Raw genomic sequence first — 23630 nt, forward strand, 5'->3', positions numbered from 1 at the left:
GGGGGGGGGGGGGCAGGGCGTGGCCTCCAGGGCCCCTCCCTCCCCTTACTGGTGAATCTCGTTCTCTATGAGGCTGTCCTCGCAAGACTGGAAGTCTGTGTCCGTGAGGCCGTCAGGCTGCATCAGCAGCTCCTCATCTTGGGACGAGGATGACGGGGGCTCGTCCCCCGAGTTCCCAGGAACCCCATCCCCATCCCCCTCTGAGTCCTGCAGCACCTGAGCGATGTATTTCTGAAGGGGAACAGGAGTGAAGGAGAAGAGGGGTGTGAGGGTGGACAGCTGCCCCTTGTGAGGAGGGGGTGATGGGGAGTCACGGGGCCTGAAGGGGGAGGGGGAGCAGTATCCTATGCCCAGGGGAGGTGGGCAGCCCCCAGTGAAGCCAGGTCTCTCCCTGCCCATTCCCCAGTCCATGGGGTCTATAACAGGCCTTGTTTCTGGAGGATTGTGGGACACCCAGCTTTGGGACTGAGTCTGAGGTCCCTTCCACCCTCTGCCATGGCACAGGACACTCACCGCAGATTTGGGGACAGCGGCAACAGTGGGAGGCCGTCCATTGCTTCTGGAGTCCGCGGTATCTGTCTCTGTGTGCTCAATCTTGAGGGGCCCAGAATGAGTCAGGGGGTGGGCAGAATGCCCTTGCCCTCAGCTGCAATCATGACCCCACACCCTTCCGGCACCCCTGTTGCTCCTGCCCTCAGATCCCAACCACCCCCCTGGCCTTCTGTATCCCCTTGAGCTTCTGCCCTCAGCCATCCCCCAACCCCCCTTGCCCCACACCTTGTAGTTGTGGGCACTGAGGTATTTGAAGTGTCCGAAGCAGACGTGGCAGAGACAGATGACAATGGTGATAACCAGGACCACAAATGTGAACATGGACGTGGGGGCTAGGAACCCTAGTATGGGGGAGGGGCAAAAAGCGGGGCTGCTATTTCTCCCCTGGGCTCCCCTCCGAGAGGCCCACCATTCCACTTTGCTACCTTCTGAATGCAACCCCACACTTCCGCGTGCTGCGGCCTCTCCCAGTCACCTTGTCGGTGCCCACCAGCCATCATGGACTTCCCCCCCTCCCCTCCCCACCGGGGCCTGCTTCTGCCTTGACTCTGGAGACGTCCCCTCTGCCCCCACCCCACCTCCCTGAGAGGGGGCCCTCACCCGTGCGCATGGTGGAGAAGAAAAGCAGCCAGAAGAGGCAGAGGATGGGTGCGGCCACCACCTGGTTCACAGCCCCCGAGTGAATCTTCTTGTCCAGCTTGGCGGGCAGGTAGGCGTAGTAGAGATTGTACCTGTCTACCAGGTGCTTCAGCAGCATGTACATGAGCCCTGGGGGAAGCCACATGGGCCCTGACCTCGGAACCAGTGCTGCCAGACTTCCGAGTGTCTGTCACAGGTTGTCCCAGTCCTCCTGAGCTCGCTGAAGGGCTGGCTTCCCTTGTCTGCCCCAGCCCCATACAGGATCGTGCCCCAGGCCCCCAGCAGTACCAGAAAACCTCCGCTTCCTCCGCTTCAGCCCCTCGATTCTGTAGCGCCTCACTAGCAATTCTATTAGAAATCTATTCATTTGGGTCAATGCGCATCCTCTTAAAACCTACACCGTTTCTTCTACCCCTGTTCCTAAACGTGAGTATAAATTCAGTGGTAAGTTCTATTTTCCTGGAGGCTGAGGGAATGGGAACTTTCGAACAAGGACAAGAAGGTTAGTTTGGAGCCTTCAATATCCAGGGAGGGTGGTTAAGGGGTTGGGATGTTATCAGGGGGGATATAAAGACCACACTAGTGGGGGCAAGAGTTGAAAACTTGGCTAAATTTCAGAAGGTAGAGGGACTTGCCTAAGTCACATAGCTCAGCTATAGCAGGGCATCTCCACAAGTGGCAAGGACCCCCCCCCACCCTGCAATCCAAAGGTCTTTCCTTGAGTTTATAGGGCTGTGTACAAGTACACCCATGGATCCTGTGTAGAAGTGTGTTTCTCTGTGTGTGTACACCTTAGTGAGTATGTGATATATGTCCCAGTATATCCAGTTAAGGGAAAGCACTGGTGTGGGTGAGTATAGCCATGTTGGCGTGACTTTGCTCAGGGGTCCAGCATACCAGCTGGGTCCAGCCAGGGCTGAGATGGCTTTTCCCCTCCTCCCCCCAGACCAGGCCCCAGACTGAGCCAGGGACCGGGCGGGAGGCCTGAGGGGCCGGTCTCCCAGCCGGGGCCCTGTCCACTCGGGGTGGCCTGCCTTACTAGAGTGGAGCCGGTGAGGTCCTGGGTCCCCCCGAGCAGGGCCCAGGTCCCGGCGCGGCGGTGCCTACCGAAGGGCACGATGATGGGGCAGGTGATACTGTAGGTCATGACCACCGTGAAGACGCACATCATCCAGGCGTAGGCTGCGCCAAACTGGAACTCGTAGGCCTGATGCTGGGGGGGAGATGGGCAGGAGGGTGGCTCAGGGAGGGGAGGGACATACTGGAGGGGCATAGGACAGGTGGGAGGGGAGAGGGGGCCAGGAAAGAAGCCGCGGGGAAAAGGAACCCCATGTCCAGGATAAGGAAGGGCAAAGCAGATGGAAAGAGGGGTTGTGGCTGAGGAGGTCAGGGTGGGTAGTTACAGGACATGAGGAAGGGCCTTCGAGGGATCAGGGGCTGGCGAGGGGGGGGGGCTTGGGAATGGGATGCCCTCCTGTGGGGTTAGGGCCCAGGGACCCTAGGTGTAGGGACCCGGACCTCCCCCAACTCCCATCACAGAACACTAGACTGTCAGAACTGGCCAGGGCCTTCAGGGTTACCTATGTCAATTCATCGCTGTAAATATGGGAGAACTGAGGCCCAGATGGGAAGGGGATAGTCCAGGGCCATGGAACTGGGCTCCCCAAGTCCCAGCACCCTTGGGCTCCACGCCCTAGCACGCTGCCGCTGTTTCTAGTTGGGCCCACCAGAGGGCGCTGTGCGAGCCGCTGCGGCCCAGACGGCCGTACCCGCTTCACGTTGCGCCTCTCGGCGGCTGAGCGCGCCAGGCAGAGCCGGATCATGTACATGAGCAGGCCCGGGATGCGCAGCAGGTCCATGGCGTTGCCGATAAAGGCTGAAGCAATGACGTAGTTCACGAAGAAGGCGCCGTTGTCCGGCAGGAACACGCACCTGCGGGCACCAGGTGCTCCAGCACTGCACTCTTGGGGACTTGGTGGTTGCCTGCCCACTGCCAGCATGACAGCGCACCACACTTGCACCCCCAACATGCCTTGTAGACACCCATGTGTCCCCAGCTCAGCCCTCAAGCACCTGTGCCCCAGCCCCCCTAGAATGTAAGCCCCAGAGGCAGGTACCAGAGTGTCAACAGATACCCCAACACCCTCAATATGCGCCAACAGGATCTGACAGTGTAAGCCCAGAGGCACCCTGAGAACTTGTGCCCCATAAAGACTCATGGAGAGTGCTCAAGACCCCTAAGGCCACCAGTGTTCAGGGTCTGGCTGCCGGAGATCTCCATAGACAACCCCATGAGACTTCCAAAGACCGGAGGGTGTGAGCTCCAGAAACATCCAGAAGGCTTCCTTCCTTAGACCTTAACCCAGAGTTACCCCAGAGTATGAGCCTCTGTAACCTCCAAGACACAAGCATCAGAGACTCTCCCCCAGAAATCTTCAGAGCGGGGAGCCCAGGAACCTTTGTCAATGCTTGTGACACCCTAAGCGTGAGCCCAAGATTACCATAGATGGCCTAGCACAAGACTCCCAGAGCAAGACTCCAAATATTCAGCCATGGTACATGCCCCCTAAGACACCTTCGCAGCGATTCCCAGAGAAGGGAGATGCACCAGAAAGAATGCCAGCCACACCTCTGAACAGGAGCCTGAAACTTCAGACGTGTTCCCGGAACTTGTGCCCCGTAAGCACCCCAAAGTATGAACCCGAGTCCCCCAAAGTGTGGGCCCCAGAGACCCTCAGGGATACCTCTAGGACTCCCAAGCATTATCACAGTATGACCAAGGTTCCACTGCAGACACCAAACTTCCTGAGTGGCGTTCCAGACTCCCCGAGTTCATCCCAGAACACCAGCCTAGAGCCCTCATAGAATCCCCCAGAATGCAGGCCCCAAATACACCTTGAGGGTGACCTCGGAGTCCAGAGATGTTCCCAAAGAAACGGCTCCCACATAGACCCTGGGGACATCTCCCAGGTATACACCTGAGACATCCTGTGGGTCCTTTGGAGTGATTATGCCAGCCCTTGATGGAAGCCCCCCCCCTATTCTTCCCCACAGAAGGGGTGGGGTGCTTCGCTGCACCCTCCCATGGGGAAGGAAGTGTCTCCCAGGCATACCCACCCCCGCCATCCAGTCTCCTTTCTTGGGGGCCCCCCGGTCACTCACTCAAACCGAATAGCTGCCTCAGCCAAAAATTTCTTGTCAAAGAGCCAGCGGAAGAAGAGGTCCAGACTGGAGAGGAGGAGAGGTATGGTGGGGCGCTGGAATGGGGAGGGGAAGTCCCTGCCGAGAGCCTCTGCAGATGCCCTCTGTACATGGGGCCTTCGGCTTGGTAGGGGAGGTGGGAGCCTGAACTGCTCCCTCTCCCCAGCCTGCAACCTCCCCCCACCCCTGTCCCCGCCTCCCGCCTCCCGTCCCTTCCTCCAAAACGTACCTGCTCAGTCCCAGTGAGGGCAGGAGCAGCACCATGAAGATGAGGAAGGTGTAGCACTTGTGCATGGTGGTCCTGTTCTCCCCGGAGCTGGGGCAGAGGGGACAGGGGCAGAGGTCAGGTGGGCCAGGTCCCATTTTGCTCCCTCAGCCAATATAGTGTCCCGGGGAGGGGAGAGCGGGGGAGGGAGGGGCGCTTCCCAAGGTGAGGATGCTGGCATCATCTCTCCCTGCCAGCTCTAGGACCTCGGGAGCAGGAAGCCTGAATGGCAAAGGGCTGCCCAATGACATGGGTGTACCCCTAGGAAGCCAGAGCGAGGTGCCACGTGTGCAAAGGTGTCTCACCGTGTCCAGTGGGCTTCAAAGAAGGCAGAATAGTAGACGATGGTGGGGAGCAGGGCCGAGAAGCACCACAGCAGCAGGGTGGGGAAGAACTGGGTGATGATGGGGTTCTGCAGTGGGGCATGGGGGGATGTGTCAGGTGGGGGCAGTCTATTGCGCTCAGCTTGCTTTGCTTACCTGTCCCCTCCCCCACTGAGTTCTGGGCTTCAGGGCTCTCAAGGCCCCATGTCGAAAGTCCAGAACATCTTGAGGGCAAGGGTTGAGGATGGGGGCCAGGGCCATATGTACAACCCCAGGGTGAATAACATTAGTTAGCACCGGCTGAGCACCTACTCTGTGCCAAGCACTGATCACGTACTTTACATGCATCCATCCTCACAAAGATGTCACCCTATTTTATAGATGAGCAAACTGAGGCACAAAGCGATTCAATAGCTTAACCAGCTAGTGAGCAGTGGGGTGGGGATTTGAACCCAGGGAGTCTGGGTCTTATCTATTATGCTATTATGCTAACACAGTGATTTTCAAATGGTCTTTCTTTGAAATTTGAGGCTCCAAGGAGGTACATTGTGTGTGTGGCAGGAGGGGTGAGGAGAGACCAGGTAAAGTGGCCCTTACACTCTCCTGCTGTCTGAACAGCCATGCTTTTCCACATCGGGTTTCAAGGAAGATTCCTTTTGATAAAAGCATCAGACTCTAAGTTTGGAAGCCAATGATTTAGTCTGAACCTTCCATCCTTCCGTCGGGGAGAATGAGGGGTGAGAAGGGACTTATCTGAGGTCACAAGGTCAGTTAGGACTGGGCCTGGGCCCTCTTTCTTCCCTGGTGTCTCTCTAGGTGTGTGCACACCCAAGGGTGGCCTCTCATAGGGGAAGGTGGTGGGGAGCCCAAGGGAAATGCACAGAAGGGTTTGCAGCCCATGGTCTCATGGGTGCTTCTTGGTGGAGCCAGACTGGGCAGGGGGCATTCTGGTTTTCCCTGAGGAGGGATTCGGGGCCTGCTTTCCGTGTCTTGTGACACAGCATGGAGGGGTGAGGTGGGGCATGGCCTCACGTTGAGGTACTCCACGGGCTTGGTGACGTTGAACTTGTCCATGGTGGTGATGATGATGGCCGGAGTGGTGAGGAAGAAGAGGAGGATGAAGAGGACGACATTGATGACCAGGCAGCGCAGCCACCAGATGAAGCCGCGGATGGAAAGGTGTTCCCTGGAATGGCAGGGGAGGTGGTCACTCCAGGGACCAGACACCTGCCTGGTCCTCGGTGACACCTAGGACCTCCCTGCCCTCCCCTCTATTACTGGATGGAGCTCACCCAAGCCCCACAAAGCCTGCCTCTGCCATCCCCCTTTGCTCACCAGTAGATGTTCTGGGGGTCAGGGGCGTAGGACACGGTCCAGTTGGAGATGTGCAGGGACTCGCTGCAGGACGAGGAGCGTGGTTCCCCGCGGCAGGTGCAGCCCTGGCACTTACACACGTTAAAGTCCTTCAGGATGCTGGGGGGATGGACACCGGTTACTGAAGCACCAGCTACAGGGAACCCCACTGCCGTCAGTCAGCTGGCTGTGAGCCCAGGGACCTGGGAGCCCCAGCTGGTCACTGGAGGACTAGGGCCAGGGTGGGCAGGCCGGGCGGGGGCTCACATGGCGGTGATGGTCTCATTGTGGAAGGTGACAAAGGCCATGCCAAGAGGCTTCTCGTTCACCTTCTCCTTTTCCCGCTTGTACTCGTCCTTCAGTTTCTGTTCCAGCTTTGTGTAGTACTCGATGGCCTCCACCTGCCAGGGTGGGCAAGGCAGGCTCTGGGCAGAGAGCCGGCTTGGTGCCTGCAGCACCAGCCAGTACTAACCTGGAGCTTCCGACAGGCCAGGCAGTGCTTTAAGCTCTCTCTATCTCTCACAATAGTAGGTACAATTAGTCCCACCTCACAGATGAGGAAACAGGCACAGAGCAGTCAAGAAACTTCCCTAAAGTCACAGAGCCAGTAAATACAGCATAACACTGTACTCTTGGTTGACCTCTTCTGATTTGGGGTTTGAAAATTTGGTCACTGTAGGGATAGGGGACAACCCAACAGTGGGGATGGGGCTTCAAGGAATATAGGAACAGGTGGGAGCCCTCTGAGGGCGGGGCTGCATCCTGCCCCCGGCCCTGGCTCCGGCCCCGTCCTTGCCTCCTCCGGGAGTCTGTTTACCTTGGGGTGTGTGTGACCTGTCTGTCCAGGACCTGCCAACCCTTCCCCATACAATCAGGAGCACTGGGGCCCTGAGGTCTGAGCCAGGGCCGGGCACGCCCCATACCTGCTCACAGCCTCGAACCACGCAGCAGCAGAGGTGGCCACAGGGCTTGGGGTTGATCATGGTGGGGACATTCTCCTTGCTCTGGAGGTTTGTGAAGTACAGCTTTCCCCGCTCGGCCTTCTTTCTGCGGGACCCAGGTGCCCAATCACTCACTGCCCAGCTGGGCTGGATGGGAGGATGGGTAGGGAGCCTAACTCAAGGGTCATCTAGTCTTGGGTTCGTTTAGGATGCATGGTTCAGACATGTGCCCATCCCAGGGTCTCCCTAACCATCCCTTGAGAGCCACACAATCTTATAGTTTGGCCTCAATTTCTCATACTGCAGCTAAAGAAGGGTTTGTCCTCAGATGGGGTGGGGATGGTGGACCCCGGTACTCTTGCAGCCACCTCTAACCTCCAGGCTTTGCTCTCTCCAGAGGCTGAATTAAAATCAAATGCCCCGGGGAACACCTGGAAGGGGAGCCAGGCTACTCTGTGGCAGCCCAGACGCCTTCCACAATGGGCAGGGGGCCTTCTGTGTCACGCCCACCTCCAGGTCTGGGCCCCATTACCTCTCTGCATCGAGGAACATAAGACGAGCCACGTTGTAACATGGGCGGGCTTCTAGAACTGTGCAGTTGGGGTAGGCCTCCCTGAAACACAGTCCACCATCATTTTCTGTAAGGACCACTTGCCCCCGACTTTCACGCATGACCCCATCACCTTCAAGACACACATCCCAACTGAAGCTCCCCCCTTGTTTTTTTCTTAGTCTAGAAAAATGAGTTAACCAAGAATCAAACTTTGAAATTCCTCCTCATGCTTATCTGAGTGGGGGGAGTGTGTGAGCCTAGTATGAGCCAATGACCTGGGATGTGGGTGCACACTGGGATGCTGGGGAAGCCATGCCTGTGGTCTGATTCTTGTCCAGGGCTGTGAACTTGAAGTTGAGAGAAACTGTTTCTAGTCTTGGGTTGTTCCCTTTACCTGTTCGCAGAAGATCTGGGTACAGTCCGACACTTAGCCTGGACCACAGACTGACTCCAATCAACACACAGCCCAGTCTACAGAACGGTCCCTGCCCCAAGACCAACCATAGATGGATTCTGAGGTCTGACCTGAGACTGACCTCTAACCTGGGACAGAGAATGATCCTTTACCCTGACCCAAATTGACCCATAACCCAGACCCAAGACTGACCTCTAACCCTGACCCCAAGTTGACCCCAACCTTGACTTGAGACTGACCAGAGATCCACCATCCCTGACTCTCAGTACCTGGTACGTGGCAGGGCTGGAGGGATACCTACTGACTGAGGGCAGGAGACGTTCCTTTTACATTTTGCTCATACACTGCTTCTTGATCCTAATCCCTAATCTAGACTGAGCCCCATCTTTAAAAAAACAAAAAAATTAATGAAGGACCGCTAAGTGTTAAAGAGGCACAAGATACGGTTTTGAAGTAACAAGATGAGCTGCACAAACCCATGAGAATTTGGAAACTGAAATCTGGGAAGGGGTCATTCAAATGCACTTCCCAGGAGGCTACAGAGGTTTCCCCGGACACTGTTTTTGCTCTAAGGTTCCTCTTTGGAAGCGCCTCACCTCTGTGGCAGGCTGAGGCCTCATTCTCACGTGACTGATCTCTAATCACATAGTCCCCACCACCCAGGCTCCCAGGTTTTGCACATAGGGTATTCCCTAACTCTGCTGGGTTAGTCCTCCAATCCAGGTAGATCCCAGACCTGGACAACAAGCCCTGCCCAATGCTGTCACCTTGCCCAGGAGCCCCACAAGGACAAGGCTGCATCCCTATATAACCAGGCGCATCCCTATATAACCAGGCCTGAGCCAAGAGCTTGCACATAGTAGGTGCTCAACAGACATGTATTGAATGATTGGGTCAATGAAATGGCTGTTTTGTAATGTTTACCTCACTGATCCCCAAAACTCCAGTTAGGACCACAGTCTCCCACACCCTGCTTATATAGATAGGCTAACCACCAATTTTAATCACAGGCTGTTTCTTAAACAAAACTACAGACTGATCCCTGAAGCAGACAACTTGGACCGTGAGCTTCCCACGGACAGCATCAAGTTTGGTTCTTGTCTCCCTGGTATGATGCACATAGTAAGTGTACAGTAAACGTGTGCTGAATGAATGGATGCTTGGCTAGTGGAGTTCGCTCCCTCACTGCATGCAGGTCTGCTCAAATGTCACCCTGTCTGAGTACCCCCGCCCACCCCATCCACACACCCTTCCTGACTCCTTCACTCTGTCCCTCTCCCTGCCTGGTTTTCTTCTGAGCACCAACCCCTACTTGATACAGTGTCTATTATCAAAAAGCAGGGGCTTTTTCTTTTCTGTTTACTGCTATTTCTCCAACTCCTGCTCCAGGGCGGCCACATAGTAGGTGCTCCGTAGATTTTATGAAAGGACTTGTCAGGGCAAGCTGACAGCTGATTCCAATTGGACAGTAATATTAAGATGGCTCTTAACTCTGAGCACACCCTGTCCTTAATCCTGACCCAAACTGCCCCCGAATGCTGATCACAGCTTGAACTCCAGATAGGACCCCAAGTTGTTCTCTCATACTGAACAACGTTGATATAATTTTGACTGCTGTTCTGTAAATTGTATGAGGGCAGGGCCTGTTTCTCATTTATTTAAGCCTGGAGTACAGAAGGTGACCAATACATGTTGAATGAATGAGTATTCATCCATTAATACTGATCCCAAGTCAGTCATCTTCCTGTAACATAGGAGTCTGGAATATCTGAACCTGACGAGACACTCTCGGTGCTGTCCAGATGTAGAACCAGGCCTGACCTCTGATCCAGGCAAACTGACAGTGGAGCTAGACCTTTAAACTCCTGCTTCTGACCAGAGCCAGCCTTGATCCAGACCACCAACATCCCTTATTAGGATACTGGCCAACTCCTAATTCTGACCACAGACTAACCTTCTTAGCTCAATCTCACATCATACCCTGGACTGGCTCCTAACACTGACCTCTGTACTGTAAAGCCTCCAACAGTCTGATGATCTTCTATTCACTTTTACACTCCCAAGGCCCGTCACTGTGACTTACACCTAAGAGCACCTGAGAAAGTTTGCCAAGTGGACAGATGAATGTATGCTAGGATCCCTAATCCCGTACACAGTCTATTGTGGGCACCAGGCACTCCTGGAGGTGGATATTCTCCTCCCTCTAAGACAGACTTCCAGGGTTGAAAAGAGCCTCAGAGCACACACAGCCCACGTTCTCCTGGGCTCCTTGACGATCTACTGAAAGCCAAGGCGATTCTCCTTGCCAGTCTGCACACAAACTCCAGCATGTCACATGTACTTTTGAAGAAGCCACACACCATGGACCCTGGGGCAACAACCCATGACCCAGTTCAAGCCGGAGCAGAGGAAGGGTGGCGAGTATGTGGGACAGACTGGACTCACTTTTCAAGTATTTCTTCTCAAGCCTTTCAAGTGTTTCTCTCGTGTTCTTAGAGGGGCCTATCACCCAGCTGAATTGCTAGCCCGCCCTGGAGTCAGAGAATTCTTCTTAGTCTAACCTCCACCTCCACTGCACCCAGAGTGAGAGGTGTGTGAGGAGCCTCTTGGGAGTTGAAAGGCAAAGAAGGGTCCGCAGGTGCTGGGGATGGGGCTACTCACTCAAAATGCTTCTTGATCTTTTCTGACTCTGCATATTTGGATATTCCATTGATGAAGAGAGTCCGCTTCACCTGGGGTGAGAGGCAGGTGAGAGGGGCCAGAGGATGCAGGGACGGGGTGGGGGAACGGGTGAGCAGAGAGGAGCAGACAGAGGAGGAGGAGACCTTAGGAAGAAGCCAGGTCCCAGAGAATTTCTGGTAGAAATCAGGCAGTAAGTCTAATGAAAAGAGCCATCTGGCCCCTTGCTCCTTGAGGGGTTTGGTGTGGGGGAAGAGTGGGGTACTCATTTCCGATCCTCAGGCCATGAGGACCCAGCAGAGTGGCTGCCATGGAGTGGTGTTCATTACTGTTTAGTGAATAAATGTAGAAGTGGAGGGAATTTCACCACCGTATCATTAACCACAATTATTTCCTGAGTGCCAGGCACAGCCCCGGCAGGGTCCTTTCCACGCATCGCCTCACTTCACCTTCCCACCAGCCTTGGGAGAGGTACTGCTGTTATCTCATTTGACAGATGAGGAAACTGAGGCTTGGGAAGGTAGCTAACTTGCAGGACGAGGGCTCCTGAGTTGCTGAGTCAGGATTCAAACTCAGGACTAACCCGGGAGCCGACACCCCAAAGGGCCAAGGCAAGAGAGGCCTGGAGGGAAGAGGCAGGGGGTGGGGTACACCTGGGCTCTGCTCTACTCACCAGGTCGTCCTCCTTGTAGCGCATCTTGGAGGTGTGTCTACGCATGCTGTAGACGGTGAGCAGCAGGTACAGGAAGGCAAAGGAGGTATGCAGCCATAGCAGGTTGTTCCTGGGCAGAGCAGAGTATAGGGAAGCCATGGGGGTTAGGATCCACTCAGACATCCCCAACCTCCCCGTGTTACTTAAACCCCAGTATAGGGCCCCTCTACTGCCACCAGTCTTCTGGCAGTGACACTCCACAGGGCAGGACCCACACTCCACATCCTTTAGACATCCCCAAGATTGTTCCATTCCAACTGAAATGCCCCAAGAGATCATGTCTTCACACCCTACTCGCTGGCTGCACTACCGCGCACCGGCTCGCAGTCAGCCTCGCCTGCCTGAGGTGGCACCCTCCTCTTCTTTATCTGGTCGTTCCCTCAGCAGGGATCTACCTCTTCTGTCTCCAACCCTAGCCCTCAGGGCCCGAGCCCTCTCTGCAGCTTCAGCCACCTGTCCCCTGAACACTCCCCCTGTCCTCCTCGTTAGGGCCTGGACTCTGGCACAAACCCTGGCCTCACTGACCAGTTTCCCACTTACCCTGATTTCAAGTTGGCAATGGTGGTTCTCCCGAAGCTGTAGGCATTGTTCTCTGCGGGGTGAGAAAGGGAAGGGAAGGGGACGACGGTGGGGTCAGGGCCTGTCCCCTCCTTTCTCTACCCCACCCATCCTGGCCCTCACTGACCCAGCAGGTCCCCTGAGAAGTTGACAGGCAGCACGATGCCCACGGAGAGGACGCCCACAACGACCAGCAGCCCGATGATGTGCCGCTGGAAGGACAGGTAATGCACGGCGTCGCCTCCACACTTGTCCCGGATCTCATCATCCCTGTGGCGTGGCAGGAGATTGGAATTAGGTGAGGACCAGGGCGGCCGAGGGGCCATGACCTGCCTGCCCTGGCCCATCCCCACCCGCACCCGCCCTAGCCTCTGCCAATCTGGTAGCAGTGTGGGGTTGAAATGGGGTCTCTGGGTCCCTTATTTTCTGGGAAGGGAGGGAGAACAGAGGGAGAGAGAAGGGGAAGGAAAACAAAAAGAAGGATGCAGGGAGAAGGGGAGGGAAAGAGGAAGGATAGATAAGAGAAGGAGAGGAATGACAGAGGCAAACAGGAAGGAAGTTAGGAAGAAGGCAGGGAGGAATAAAAAAAGAAGGAAAACTGGAGAGAGAGAGGGAGAGGGAGAGAGAGATGGGGGAGACAGAGGAGAAATGAGGGATGGAGAGGAAAGGGAAAAGAGAAGAGGAAGATGGGAAAAGGGAGGACAAGGCGAGAGGAGGAGGAGGAATGGTGATAGAAGAGGCAGAAGCAGGAGGCTGGATGGGGGTTCGAGGCCGGTTTCAGGAAGCAGCAGCACCTTATGGGTGCTGGTGTAGCAGAGCACTTGATACACTTGGGGAGGGGCCCTGGGGGGCCGTGGGCGTGACGGTGCTGACCTGTCCATCTTCCTGCCTCTCAGCGCTCACTGCCTGCCTGTCGCACTCTGGCTCGGTCTCCTGACCTCTGCCTGCTGGATACTGGCTCCTGCCTGCTGCTGGCTGGCTGCTCCCAGCCTGCCTGCTGCCCCCACCCGCTGGCTGCACGGAGGCTGAGGTGGGGGCTGCAGCTCCTGCTCTCACGGGGTAGCAGGGGCAGGGAGAGCTGTGGGCAGAGTGCCCCCCCACACACAGGGGGGCACACAGGAGACTGTTGGGGGTCAAGTGAGGCCAGCTCAGAGGCCAGGACCCCAAGGCGTGGGCTCCTGGAGCAGGGAGGAGGGTGCTGGGCTGGCTAGGAGCGCTAAGGCCCTCAAAGCTGCTGGCCTCTGGATTTTGTGGGGAGATGAGCGGTTCTGAAGTTTCTGTGTTTCTTTCTTTCTTTAGAGCCTGAAGACCATTCACTTACTTTATCCTGAAGATGGCTGTCAGCCAGGAACAGAAACCCTGGGGGGACAGAGGGCTGTCAGCTGGAGCCCCTATCTCACTGCCCCGAACCTCCCTTCCCCCTCAAGTCCTGCCCACCCCATTCTCATAATCACCCCCGGCTGTGGCTCACCCTGGCAGAACTTCCACAACCCCCCAAAGAAACTAGCTCGCCCCCGAGAGGGGGAGATGGAAGGTGCCAGCCCTTGAAGAAGAAAAGGACCAAGGCTAAAGTGGGTTTTCTGTACACTCTCATGCCCAAAGCTACAGATCTCCTCAAATACCCAACAGGGCAGCAGAATCAGAGGAAGTCCTGCAGCAGTGTGCACCAGGGTGAGGATGGGTGGGATTCGGGGTTCCAGGAAGAGTAGTGAGGACCTCCAGACCTGTAGCTAATAAGTTTACAACATGGCTGCCAAAAGCAGAGGGGTAGGCCATACTGCCCAAGCTCCTGCCACTTATCTTCTAGGACACCCCAGAAGGACCAAAACCCTGGGTCACTGTGAGCTGCAATCTCCCACCCGCAAGCCCCTAGGCCTGCTTTTGGGCAGAGACCCTACTCAGAGCAGGGTGGAGATATGTGTGGGGGGGGGCTGTGCAGGGAGAACCCCGCCCCCCTCCCCGACCTTCCTATCAGGAAAAGGTCCAGACTTAACACAGGATAGGGGACAGAGGAGCCCTCCAGCCAAGACGCAGGACTAGGCTACCTGTTGTCAACAGCACCTGAGTCTGGGGACCATCTGGACACCTCTGGCTGGCAGGGGCAATACCTTGGCTTAGCCACTTACCATTAGGAGTCCAACTCAGGAAACTGACAGGCTTCTTCTGCTGCAGCTGCTACAGGGGCTGCTGCCCTGGGGACCCCCAGCCTAAGCTGGACTGACCGGGGCCACCCTAGAGCCTTTAGATTAGAGTTCTGACCAGGACCCCCACCCTGGCAGAATGATAGGGGGTCAGGCAGGTTACACCAGAGTGTTGGTTCTGACATGAAGGAGGGTCTGGGGACTGCTGTGAACCACCAAATATAAGCCTTGTCCACAGTAGCAATTGCCACTCAACTTCAGTCCACAAGCAGGTCAAGTGGCCCCACCCAGCCAGCCAGGGGCTGCCAGGCTTCAACCTCTGAGCAGCACAATGCAGTCTGTATGTTTTGCTAGGTGGCGTGAAAGGTTCCTTATTACTTCTAAGCCCGTGTCTGAGGAAAAAGGGGTCCTGAGAATTAATCAACAGAGGCAGGTACAGAACTTGACTGTGGAACCAAGTCTGAAATCACAGCTGTTAGGCGAGTGCTAGTTTGGAGGCAGACATGGAGGACAAAGCCAGGAGGTCTGGGTCTGGGTGGTTATGCTGTGGTTCTCAGATAAGCACTGCCCCTGCTGAGGAAACAGCTACACTCCCTAGGTCCCTGGCTCTGTATCCCTGGAAGCTAGAGGCTGCTGAGCCCACCTGCCCTGGAGGAGGAGAGGGTGGCTAAGAAGTCCGGGGAGTGCACTCACATTGTCTCTTTGGTCAAAGTCCACGGAGCTGGAGACAGACGTGAGACGCTCATACCGATCATGACTGTCCCCGTGCATAGCTGAGGCCACACTGGGGGTGGGGAGATGAGAGATGAGAGAGCCTGGTGAGTCCGAGCCCCTGGGGAGCGGGGGGTGAAGTGGGTGGGCTCCCACTCCAGAGTTCCAGGGGTTAGACAAGGCACAGAAAGCAGAGAGGCTGAAGCGAGGAGGAATGACTGCCCTCTCCCTGCCTCCCTGAAATGCGCCTATTCCCTTCAGGGGGATCAGGGGGCAGGGAAAGGGAAGAAGGTGTCTTCATCATCTCTCCTGGAAGTTGAAGTAAGAATGTGAGCCCTCCCTGCAGTTCCGGAGCCGACCAGCAGGGGACTCGGGGCAACAGAGCCAATATTATGTACAGGGCAATGGGGCGGTGAAGGAAGGGGTGGACTAGGAGAGCCCCAGAAGGGTGGGGTAAGAGGGGCCGGGGGATGTCTCCCAGGTGAGACCCTACCCGCCCTCTTCTCTGACCCCAGAAGCTGCCGCAACTCCAACACCAGTCCTATAGACAGAAACCGTGATGTGACACAAAGGGCCAGACTTGGGGCTCCTTGGGCAGCACCCCCCTCCCCTGCCTCCAGAAGAAGTGAGCAGGGAACCCTGAAATGTGGAGAACTAGCTGTCAGGGGACAAGAAGCCCCTGGTGACGCCCAATCTTGTCTCTGATCAACAGGGTGAGTGTATGGTGAGTTTCTGGGAGGACGGCCCCTCCACTCCAGCTAACCAGCGCCATGTAGGCACACGGGGAGGGACTTCTCCCAGGCAGAGGGCCAGACGGAGAGATGGGGGAGGGGGTATGAGGCAGAGACAAGTTTGGGAGCCCCCTGCTCTGCAAAGCACACCGCCTGCGTTAATCCGAAACATGAGCCTGCAGAGGAGAAAACTGCAAAGAGAAACCAGCAACTTGGCAGGAAGAGAAGAGAAGCATGAGAGAAGAAGGAAGGGGAAAGCTGGTTCAGTGGGGATGAGGGGGCTGGTGCCCCACATACTATTCCTGTTCCACTCGGTCCCTTTCCTGCCGCGGAAGCCTGGGGATAGAGAACAGACAAAGTTAGCAGGGGAGGAGGGAGGGTCCCAGGGGACTGACAAGGAACGCAGGCCCGACTGCGGGCTCTCACGCCCCCCATGCCTGCTCTGGGGCTGGTCCCTCTTCATCCCCCCAACAGAGGGGAGTGAGAGAGGGCTGGCTCTCCCCTATCCCTGAGGAGTGTGGAACAAGGTGTGTGTGTGCAGGGCCGAGGAAGCGTCCCAAAGCTTTACCTGTCTGCATCTGTCACCAAAGCCAGCCGCCCATAGTCCCAGGCCACCTTCCGGAGGATGGAGAATAAGAACAGCAATGCCTGAGGGAGAAGGGAGTGGTTGGCAGGTGGAGAGCCCACTCACCCTCAGGACCAGCCAGGAGGGCGGGGGCAGAGGGGCCAGAACCTTGTCTCAGAAGGGGGTGGCCCTGGCTTGGGTGACTGGTCAGAGTCTAGGCTTGGGCAGGGTGATGGGGATCTCTCCTGCAGTGAGGCCTGGGGAGTCAGAGTCAGGTGGGAGACTGGTTAGAGCTGCAGGTGAGGGCTGGCAGGGGGGCACTCACAAGGAAGCACATGAAGTCGAGAGCCAGCACGGTAGGGACGCCTCCAAACGGCAGGCCCTGCAGGACAGTGCTGCGGATGCGGGCACTGTAGCAGTAGTCCTTGGGATTGCTGTTGTTGAGGGCCGTGGTGCCCAGTGTGGCCAGCAAGAAGGGCAGCATGGCTGCTACTGCCGCATGGTCCTCCTGGGCAGAGGGCAGACTGGTCAGCTGGGCTCAACCCCCATCCCCCTCATGGCTTTGGGTATGACAGGTGAGAGGAGGGGGCGGTGAGGGCAGACCATGGTGCTGCCTGGGTGGATGGAAGCTCTGGCCTCCAGAGATAAGGGCCGGGGAGGGGAGGGTTGAGTCATGGATTTACCTTCACTGGCTGTCGGGCTGCCACCCCACCCTGGGTCTGGGGAACTTGGCCCAGATCTGGACTGGGGAGACTGGTTTTTCTAAGCTGGAAGCTGTCTGTGAGTCTCTAACATCTATCTCCCATCACCTCTATTCTCATTCATTCATTCTCCCTCCTTCCCCCACCCCCCAAAAAAAACTTACACTCTGTGTGTCTCTCCCAGTCTCAGGCAGGGGGCGGAGCTGAGCCTGAGGGAAAATGGGGAGCGGTCCTAAGCCTGAGGATCCAAGGCTAAGAGGAGGGGGTCACTGGCCAAGAGAAGATGGGTTAGGAGCCAGCTACCTCACCCTGATCTTCTTTCTACCCCTATTTAAAAAATGGCATGTTTCCATTTGCTTAGACTTTTCAACTCTGTTAATCACCTCCCCAATATAACTGGCTTCAAAATAAAATAACATGTTCAGCTTCAAAGAGGGTCTGAGAACAGGGTCAGAATGGGAAGTCATTTAAAAAGTAGGATTCTGGATTTGCATTACTTGCTTGGACCCAGTCACTCCTGCTTACCCTCATTCCTTTTCCCCTGCTAAGGCAGCAGCTATACCTCTCGCTCCTTCGACTTCCTCACCTGTCACCAATTATCTCTGCAAAGGAATCACCTGAATGGTCTGAGGACTACAACTCCCAGAGTGCCCTACTCCTGCCTCCGGAGCAGGGCAGGCTGGGAATGTCGTTTTTCCATCGAGCTCTTCCATTGGCAAAGGAAGGGAGAGTGGGCGGGGGTGGGGGTGGGTGAGTGTGGGGGGCTCTTAGCCCGCCTAAGCCCCCTGCCACCAGGGTACTGCCCTCTAGCCTGTTTCTTGCTACTGCTGGGTCGTCCAGATGTCAATGGTCTGATGGTCCAGTCCAGGTGGATGGGGTGGGTAGAGGGAGGCAAGGGACAGGCAGCCCAGATGCCTGGGTTCTGGAAGTGCCTGGGGATGGGGTGAAGCAGGGCTCTGGGGAGGCTCCCAGGGCGGAGAAGTGTGGCTGTGGCATCACCGCCCCACCCCTATCCTACTTGAGGGCCCCTGGGAGCCCCTCTGCTGACAACACCGAAGCTCTGCCTTTGCGGGGGGAGGGGGGGTTCTCCAGGGAGGAAAGGAAACCAGACAAAGAGAAAGAACAAACCTAGAATCAGCGACTGCAACTCTGGGAGCCAGTGTTCCCCCAGGCCCCTGGGGTGACTCAGAGGGTTTCCTCCTGTCCACCAATCCCAACCCCCATTCCTAACACTTCAACTGCTGGGCAAGAGGCACCAGCTCTCAGACTGAGGAAAAAGCTGGGGTTGTTTATGTGTTTCACTTAGTCCCAGGGAGTCACTGAAAAGCCTGCGTTAGAAAGGCTAAAGAACTGCCCTCTGTGTTATGCCTCCATCTTCCTTTCCAGCCCAAGCTGCCTTAAAAAACAACACCCAAAAAACCATCAATTTAGTTATTGTAGAAGGTGCCATTTTTAAGTACCCACTGTTTCAAGAATAATACGTACATGATTTCATTTAATCCTCAAGAATCCTGAGTTGGATGCCATTGTTATTTTAAGACGAGGGCATAGGGGCTCAGAGAGGTTAAGTAACTTTCCCAAAGTCACACTGCTAATCAAACCTAGGTCCACTTCTTTCTAAACCTAGAACACTTTTCAGGGCACCACGATGCTTTTCTGATGTGCCCAGCACAGGACTCTGCAGATTATGGACGCTTCATATAGGCTCATTAAATGTGCTCCGGCCAGAGAACACCAGACCACTGTGGGCACATGTGTGTTTAGGTGTGTAAATGCATGTTAGTGTGTGTGTGTGTGTGTGTGTGTGTGTGTGTGTGTGTGTGTGTGTGTGTGTGTGTGTGTGTGTGTGTGTGTGTGTGTGTGTGTGTGTGTGTGTAGCTAGGTGACTGCATGGCAGTCCACGGAAATGAAGTGAGTTGTTGGTCTCTAAGTGGCAGTGTGTATGTGGGTTTGTCTGGGAGCCTGGGTATGTAAACATAAGGTGCTCAGAACCTTGGGCACCAGGAGAGATTAAAGGCAGGTATAAATATCTTGAGTCTGTGGTAACTGGCGGGGGCTCTAAATTAGTCCCCCCCCCCTTGACTCCCAATTCCAACGTACTCCAGAAATCAAGACAGCCCATTCCCACTACTTGCCTGCTTCTCTCCCCAATTCCAAGGCTCCACCAGACCAGAATGGAATGGATACAAACCCCTGGAGCACCAACCCCCATCCCATCCTCTCCACTTGGAAGAAAGGTGGGACGTCCTGGGAACTTGTACATTAAGGGGACCTGGTAGGGTGGCTGAGGGTCTAGGTAGATGCTTAGTAACTGAAATCACCAGGTACATCTGCTGCCTCCTTTTTAACAGCCACAGAGCACTCTCTCCTCCACAACTGCACTGATCTTCCCACCTACACCATGAGGAAAGCAGGGCAGGCTTGATCAGATCACTATCCCCATTCTCAGGGACCCAGGGAGCAGAAGCAACTGGCAGGAGGTCACAGGGCAGGTAAAGGGTGGGGCCAGGGCTGGGGGCTCTGCTTGCTGACAGGGTTCCTCCAAGCTCTTCATTGTGGGGGCGGGATTGCTGGGCTGAGTTTCACCAAGGGCAGCTGCTCTCAAAGCCCTCACTGAGAGCAGCTGAGAGGGAAGAGAATAAGGCACAATTTTTTTTGTGGGGGGTATGTGGGGGGGGCAGTTCCTCCACAGGGTTGCCAGAGCCAGCTGTATCTCGGAATTTCTCGTCTGACACTGAGGCTTTTAGCTGGAAGTGTGTAGATAGAGTGATGGAAGATTTTATTTCTAGCTAACTGAAGGTTGTTATGTTACCATTAAGAAGAGTGTGCACGGCAGGGGTGGGGAGTTATAAGTTACAAATTTTTTCTTATTGTTACTTGGGAAGATTTAATTTGGGATCTGGGATCATGGGAAGGCAATGTGGTCTGATGAGAGATGAAGATGGAGGCTAGCTCTGTTACTATGTAAACTGGGCCTCAGTCTTCTAATCTGTAACAGATATTAATATCCTTGCTGTATGCCTACACACTTCAGAGGGATGGGCAAAAATGTATCTACAAATGAGGATAAAAGTAGTGTACGAAAAGAATGCATTTATCAAATACTTATTTAACTCTTATCCTGTGCCAGGCACTGTTCTAAAAGCTTTATAAATATTAACTCATTTACTCCCCATCACAAGACAACCCTAGGAGGACACTGTTTCAGACAGGGTACATAACTTGCCCAATGTCACACAGCCAGTCTGGCAGATCTGGATATGGACCCAGGCAGCCTGGCTGGAGTCTATGCTCTTAACCACTGCACTTTGCTGCCTGGGCCAACACAGGAGCCACTTCCACCAGGGAGCTGGGGGCTGCCAGCTACCATGCTAGAGAAAGGCCACACCCTATTTTCTACCTGTTTGGCTTCCCTCCCCTCCTGTGTGTAGCTCCCAGACTCTACACTCAGGCCTTGGGTTTGTAATTTTAGGTTCTGAGGCAAGTGTAGGGGACAGGCCACAGAGCCTGGTGGTTAGGATGTGACAAATCTGGCTTCTGTCCTGGGCAAATTACTTCACCATCCTGTACCTTGGTTCCTTCATCTGTAAATGAGGATAATAATTCAGTTGTGTGGTTTTGAGGATTAAACAAGATGACTTAACACAAAGCTCTTAATACAGTTCAAGGCACATGATGGGTTCTAAAAAATTAGCTACTATTATTAATGAAGTGTGGAATAAAAGGGGTTGGTTTAGTGGAGGCAAACTGGTAAAAATCAAAATAAAAGAAACCATAGAATTTAATATGATAGAGCCCCTTAGTCAGGGTAAGCTTCTTGTTTAGACCTAATGGTTTACACTACATTTGGGATTCTGCTACTCAGAGGCAGAGAATGTTCCCAAACTCTTCAATTATACCTGATCCATCTGCAGCAGGCTGGGAGTGGGGGGTACGGGAGGGTGAGGCTATGCCAGGAAGGGTCAGAAGTTCAGAGGAGAGAACCTGTTATTGATCAACCACGAGGCAGGGTGCCTGGCTTTACCTGTGTTGTTTAGTTTGATCCCCATGATAAATCTTGAAAGGAAGTGATAGTAAACACACTTTTAATTGAAATTAAGGTTCAGGCAGGTTAGGTAACTCGTCAAGGTCACACAGCTTAAAGAATAGCAGCTGGAATTTGAACCATGGTCTACAAGAGTGTTTTAATTGGAGGGAGCTTGTAGGATGTCCAAAAGGGGGTTCTTAGCTACCCACCACCTGCCTCTGCCTTGCCACATCCCCACCCACCCCGGGAAGTAGAGTGCAGAGCGGCCAGACCTCCATCCAGGGGACCCAGGCAGATGGCAGCGCAGCGCCCCAAGGGCAGCCGGCCCCTCTGACCTCTCCTCTCAAATTCCCAAGCTTTTTTCTCTTCTGGGGAACATGGCACCAAAGCTTTGGGGCTGTCTTCCCTAGGTGGTCAAGAAGGCCAGAAGGGACAAACGCGCCCCTCCCTCCAAAGGGGCCTTTGCCCCACTCCCGGTTCCCCGCTGAGTCTTTTCCCCCACCGCACCCTCCAAAGCAGGCCCGGGCGGCTCATGAATGAACTGCACTGTATGGGGCGCAGGAAGAGGACACGCTCCCGGGCCAGCCGCCTTCTCAGCACGCCGACCAGTCCCTCAGACCAGCTGGGGGCAGCGGCCGGCCTCATGCCAGCACCCACGAAACCTGCCCTTGCTCGCGCTCGACCCCCTTGCCCCGCGCCGGCTTCGGCGGTACTCGGCCCGGGGAGCAGAGGAAAATATAAAAGAGAGCGAGGCCATTGGACTTGGCGACCCCGGAATTCAAAACTCGGGGGCGGGGGCGGCGGCGGCAGGTTCCCCACAGCCGCGGAGGGTTGATGGGGCACAGCTGGAACCCCTGAGGGGCGCGGAGGTGACGCGCACCTGGACCAGGCAGGTGGGAGAAGAGTGGCTCTAGGGGGCCGGGGGCGGGGGTCCCACCCCTCGGCATCTCCGGAGGGGTGGGGACAGGGGTCTGTCTGATGACTCCCATTTGGCTCTGGATGGTTCGGGATGGGGGCAGCGCGAGGCACCACTGGGTCCCGCGGGCCGGGGCACCTCTGGGTCCCGCAGGAGGTTGAAGGGAGGGGACGCGCAGCTGAGTCCGGGGTTTTTCTTTGGGTAGTGGTGGGATCCTCAAAGAAAAGAGAGGAGGCTGGGGAAGGGTCGCGTACTCACCCCCAGGCGCAGACTCTGCTCCAGCTCGGAGCCCCGGGTTGGGGCGGGGCGGGGCTGGGGGAGGGGGAAAGGGACTCGCAGGGTTGCTCGAGCTCCGGGCTCCTGCGGCGGCCGCGGCAGTGTCGGGGGAGGGGGAGCAGGAGGAGGGAGGGGAAGAGGGGGCGGGGCCGAGCAGGTCCCACCCCCCACGCCAGCACACGCACGGCGCTCGCGCATCCTCAGATCACCGCGCGCCCAGCTGGGTCCGGCGCGCAGGCGCAGTGGGAGAGGCCGCGTGGGGGTTCGCAGGGAGGCGGCGCTTGGCCTGTGAGGCCCGCGGCGGGATATTCCAGGGCGGCGCGCGAGAGAGGTATGGATTGGTGGTGGGGGCGGGAGCGTCCGGCTCCTAACTCGCTACTTCCCCTCTCCTTTTCTTCCCTGCAGTAGGGGAGGCGCGCTGCCAGGGTGGGTGAGGAAAGGCCCGAGTGGGCTGATGGTGGACCCCTTGGGGCAGTGGGAGGGGTCCCGACGGGGAGGGGAGGCCTCTGACCCGTACCCTCATCCCTCCTACTCCCAAAGAGCGGCGGGGGCTCCCGTGGCCTCTGCACCCCCGCGCCCCCAGCCGGCGCTCACCTGCCTTCGGAGGGATGTGGGGCTGGCCTGGAGGGGGAGCCGGCTGCGGTCAGGCTTTCGAAAGGTGGCCTCGGCCGCTCACTGGCGCGGCTCCTCGAGTTTGTCTGCTCGTGCCCTCCCTCCCCCTCCGCTTGGGTCTGGAGATGACTTTGTGACTTCTTTGTCAGGTGCTTCTGGTATGAAGAGTGAGTCTGTTGCTTTCACTGTTGTGCCGATGAGTGACTACCCCCCTCTTCAGGGGGTTCCCTGGTGTCTTCTCATTTCGCCAGAGGCTGCATCTGCCAGAGATTAAAAATGGAAAGATGGGGGGGTGGGGGACAGTGTGTGCGCGCGCACGTACACATAAGTAGGAGTGTAGATCACCCCCACAAAGACAGCGAACTGCACTCCCATTCAAACGGAGTCCCATTGGTTGGAAATCGGTTTAGTGGATCATAGCCATCATTTATAAAAAAAGAAATAGAAGATATTAGAGTGCATTGTCCTTAGTAAGGGTATTACTGCTTGACACTTGCTTCAGGCATATACACATGTGTGAGTGTATTAAGACATGTGAGACAATGTGTTTCTGTGTCACAGAAAAGTTTGAAACATATTGGTCTCCTGTGTCCTCCTGTTCGCCCTCCTTCATTCCTCAGCCTGAGTTTTCACTCAGTTAAAATTGTCCACGAGGATGCAGTTAGCACACCAGGAATATACAGTAAAGAATAGAGTGGGTCCCTTTATTCAGGGAGGAGACTGCCCAAGAAGAAAGACGGTTCACCCTTCACTCCTTGG

General features: G+C 55.8%; 2 protein-coding genes across 7 annotated transcripts in view; one reads left to right on the forward strand and one right to left on the reverse strand.

Moving 5' to 3' along the window:
- On the reverse strand, window positions 1–23118 carry TMEM63B (transmembrane protein 63B). Of its 4 annotated transcripts, XM_019642739.1 has the most exons (25): window positions 22242–22379; window positions 17205–17249; window positions 16665–16847; window positions 16343–16422; window positions 16072–16110; window positions 15026–15116; window positions 13513–13550; window positions 12319–12461; window positions 12174–12225; window positions 11595–11703; window positions 10904–10974; window positions 7807–7887; window positions 7257–7380; window positions 6601–6734; window positions 6316–6453; window positions 6013–6166; window positions 4963–5069; window positions 4622–4708; window positions 4354–4419; window positions 2961–3123; window positions 2299–2404; window positions 1153–1320; window positions 778–893; window positions 514–594; window positions 1–231 (listed from the first exon to the last, which is right to left on the reverse strand). In XM_019642739.1, exons 3-25 carry the CDS (start codon window positions 16821–16823, stop codon window positions 46–48), a joined length of 2493 nt encoding a protein of 830 aa, XP_019498284.1. In that variant the 5' UTR covers window positions 16824–16847; window positions 17205–17249; window positions 22242–22379; the 3' UTR covers window positions 1–45. The 4 variants fall into 4 exon arrangements, with proteins under 4 accessions (XP_019498284.1, XP_019498286.1, XP_019498285.1 ...); XM_019642741.1 differs by lacking the exons at window positions 17205–17249; window positions 22242–22379 and adding an exon at window positions 22854–23118; XM_019642740.1 differs by lacking the exon at window positions 17205–17249.
- The window catches only part of MRPL14 (mitochondrial ribosomal protein L14), a 12480-nt gene continuing 11334 nt past the window's right edge, over window positions 22485–23630 (forward strand). Inside the window, exon 1 of one of the 3 annotated variants that reach the window (XM_019642743.1) lies at window positions 22485–22590. The gene's annotated coding sequence lies outside the window, so the exon portion shown is untranslated. The other 2 variants (XM_019642746.1, XM_019642745.1) reach the window with 2 other exon arrangements.

The sequence above is a fragment of the Hipposideros armiger genome, unplaced genomic scaffold (genome assembly GCF_001890085.2).
Source record: "Hipposideros armiger isolate ML-2016 unplaced genomic scaffold, ASM189008v1 scaffold_72, whole genome shotgun sequence".
NCBI lineage: Eukaryota > Metazoa > Chordata > Mammalia > Chiroptera > Hipposideridae > Hipposideros > Hipposideros armiger.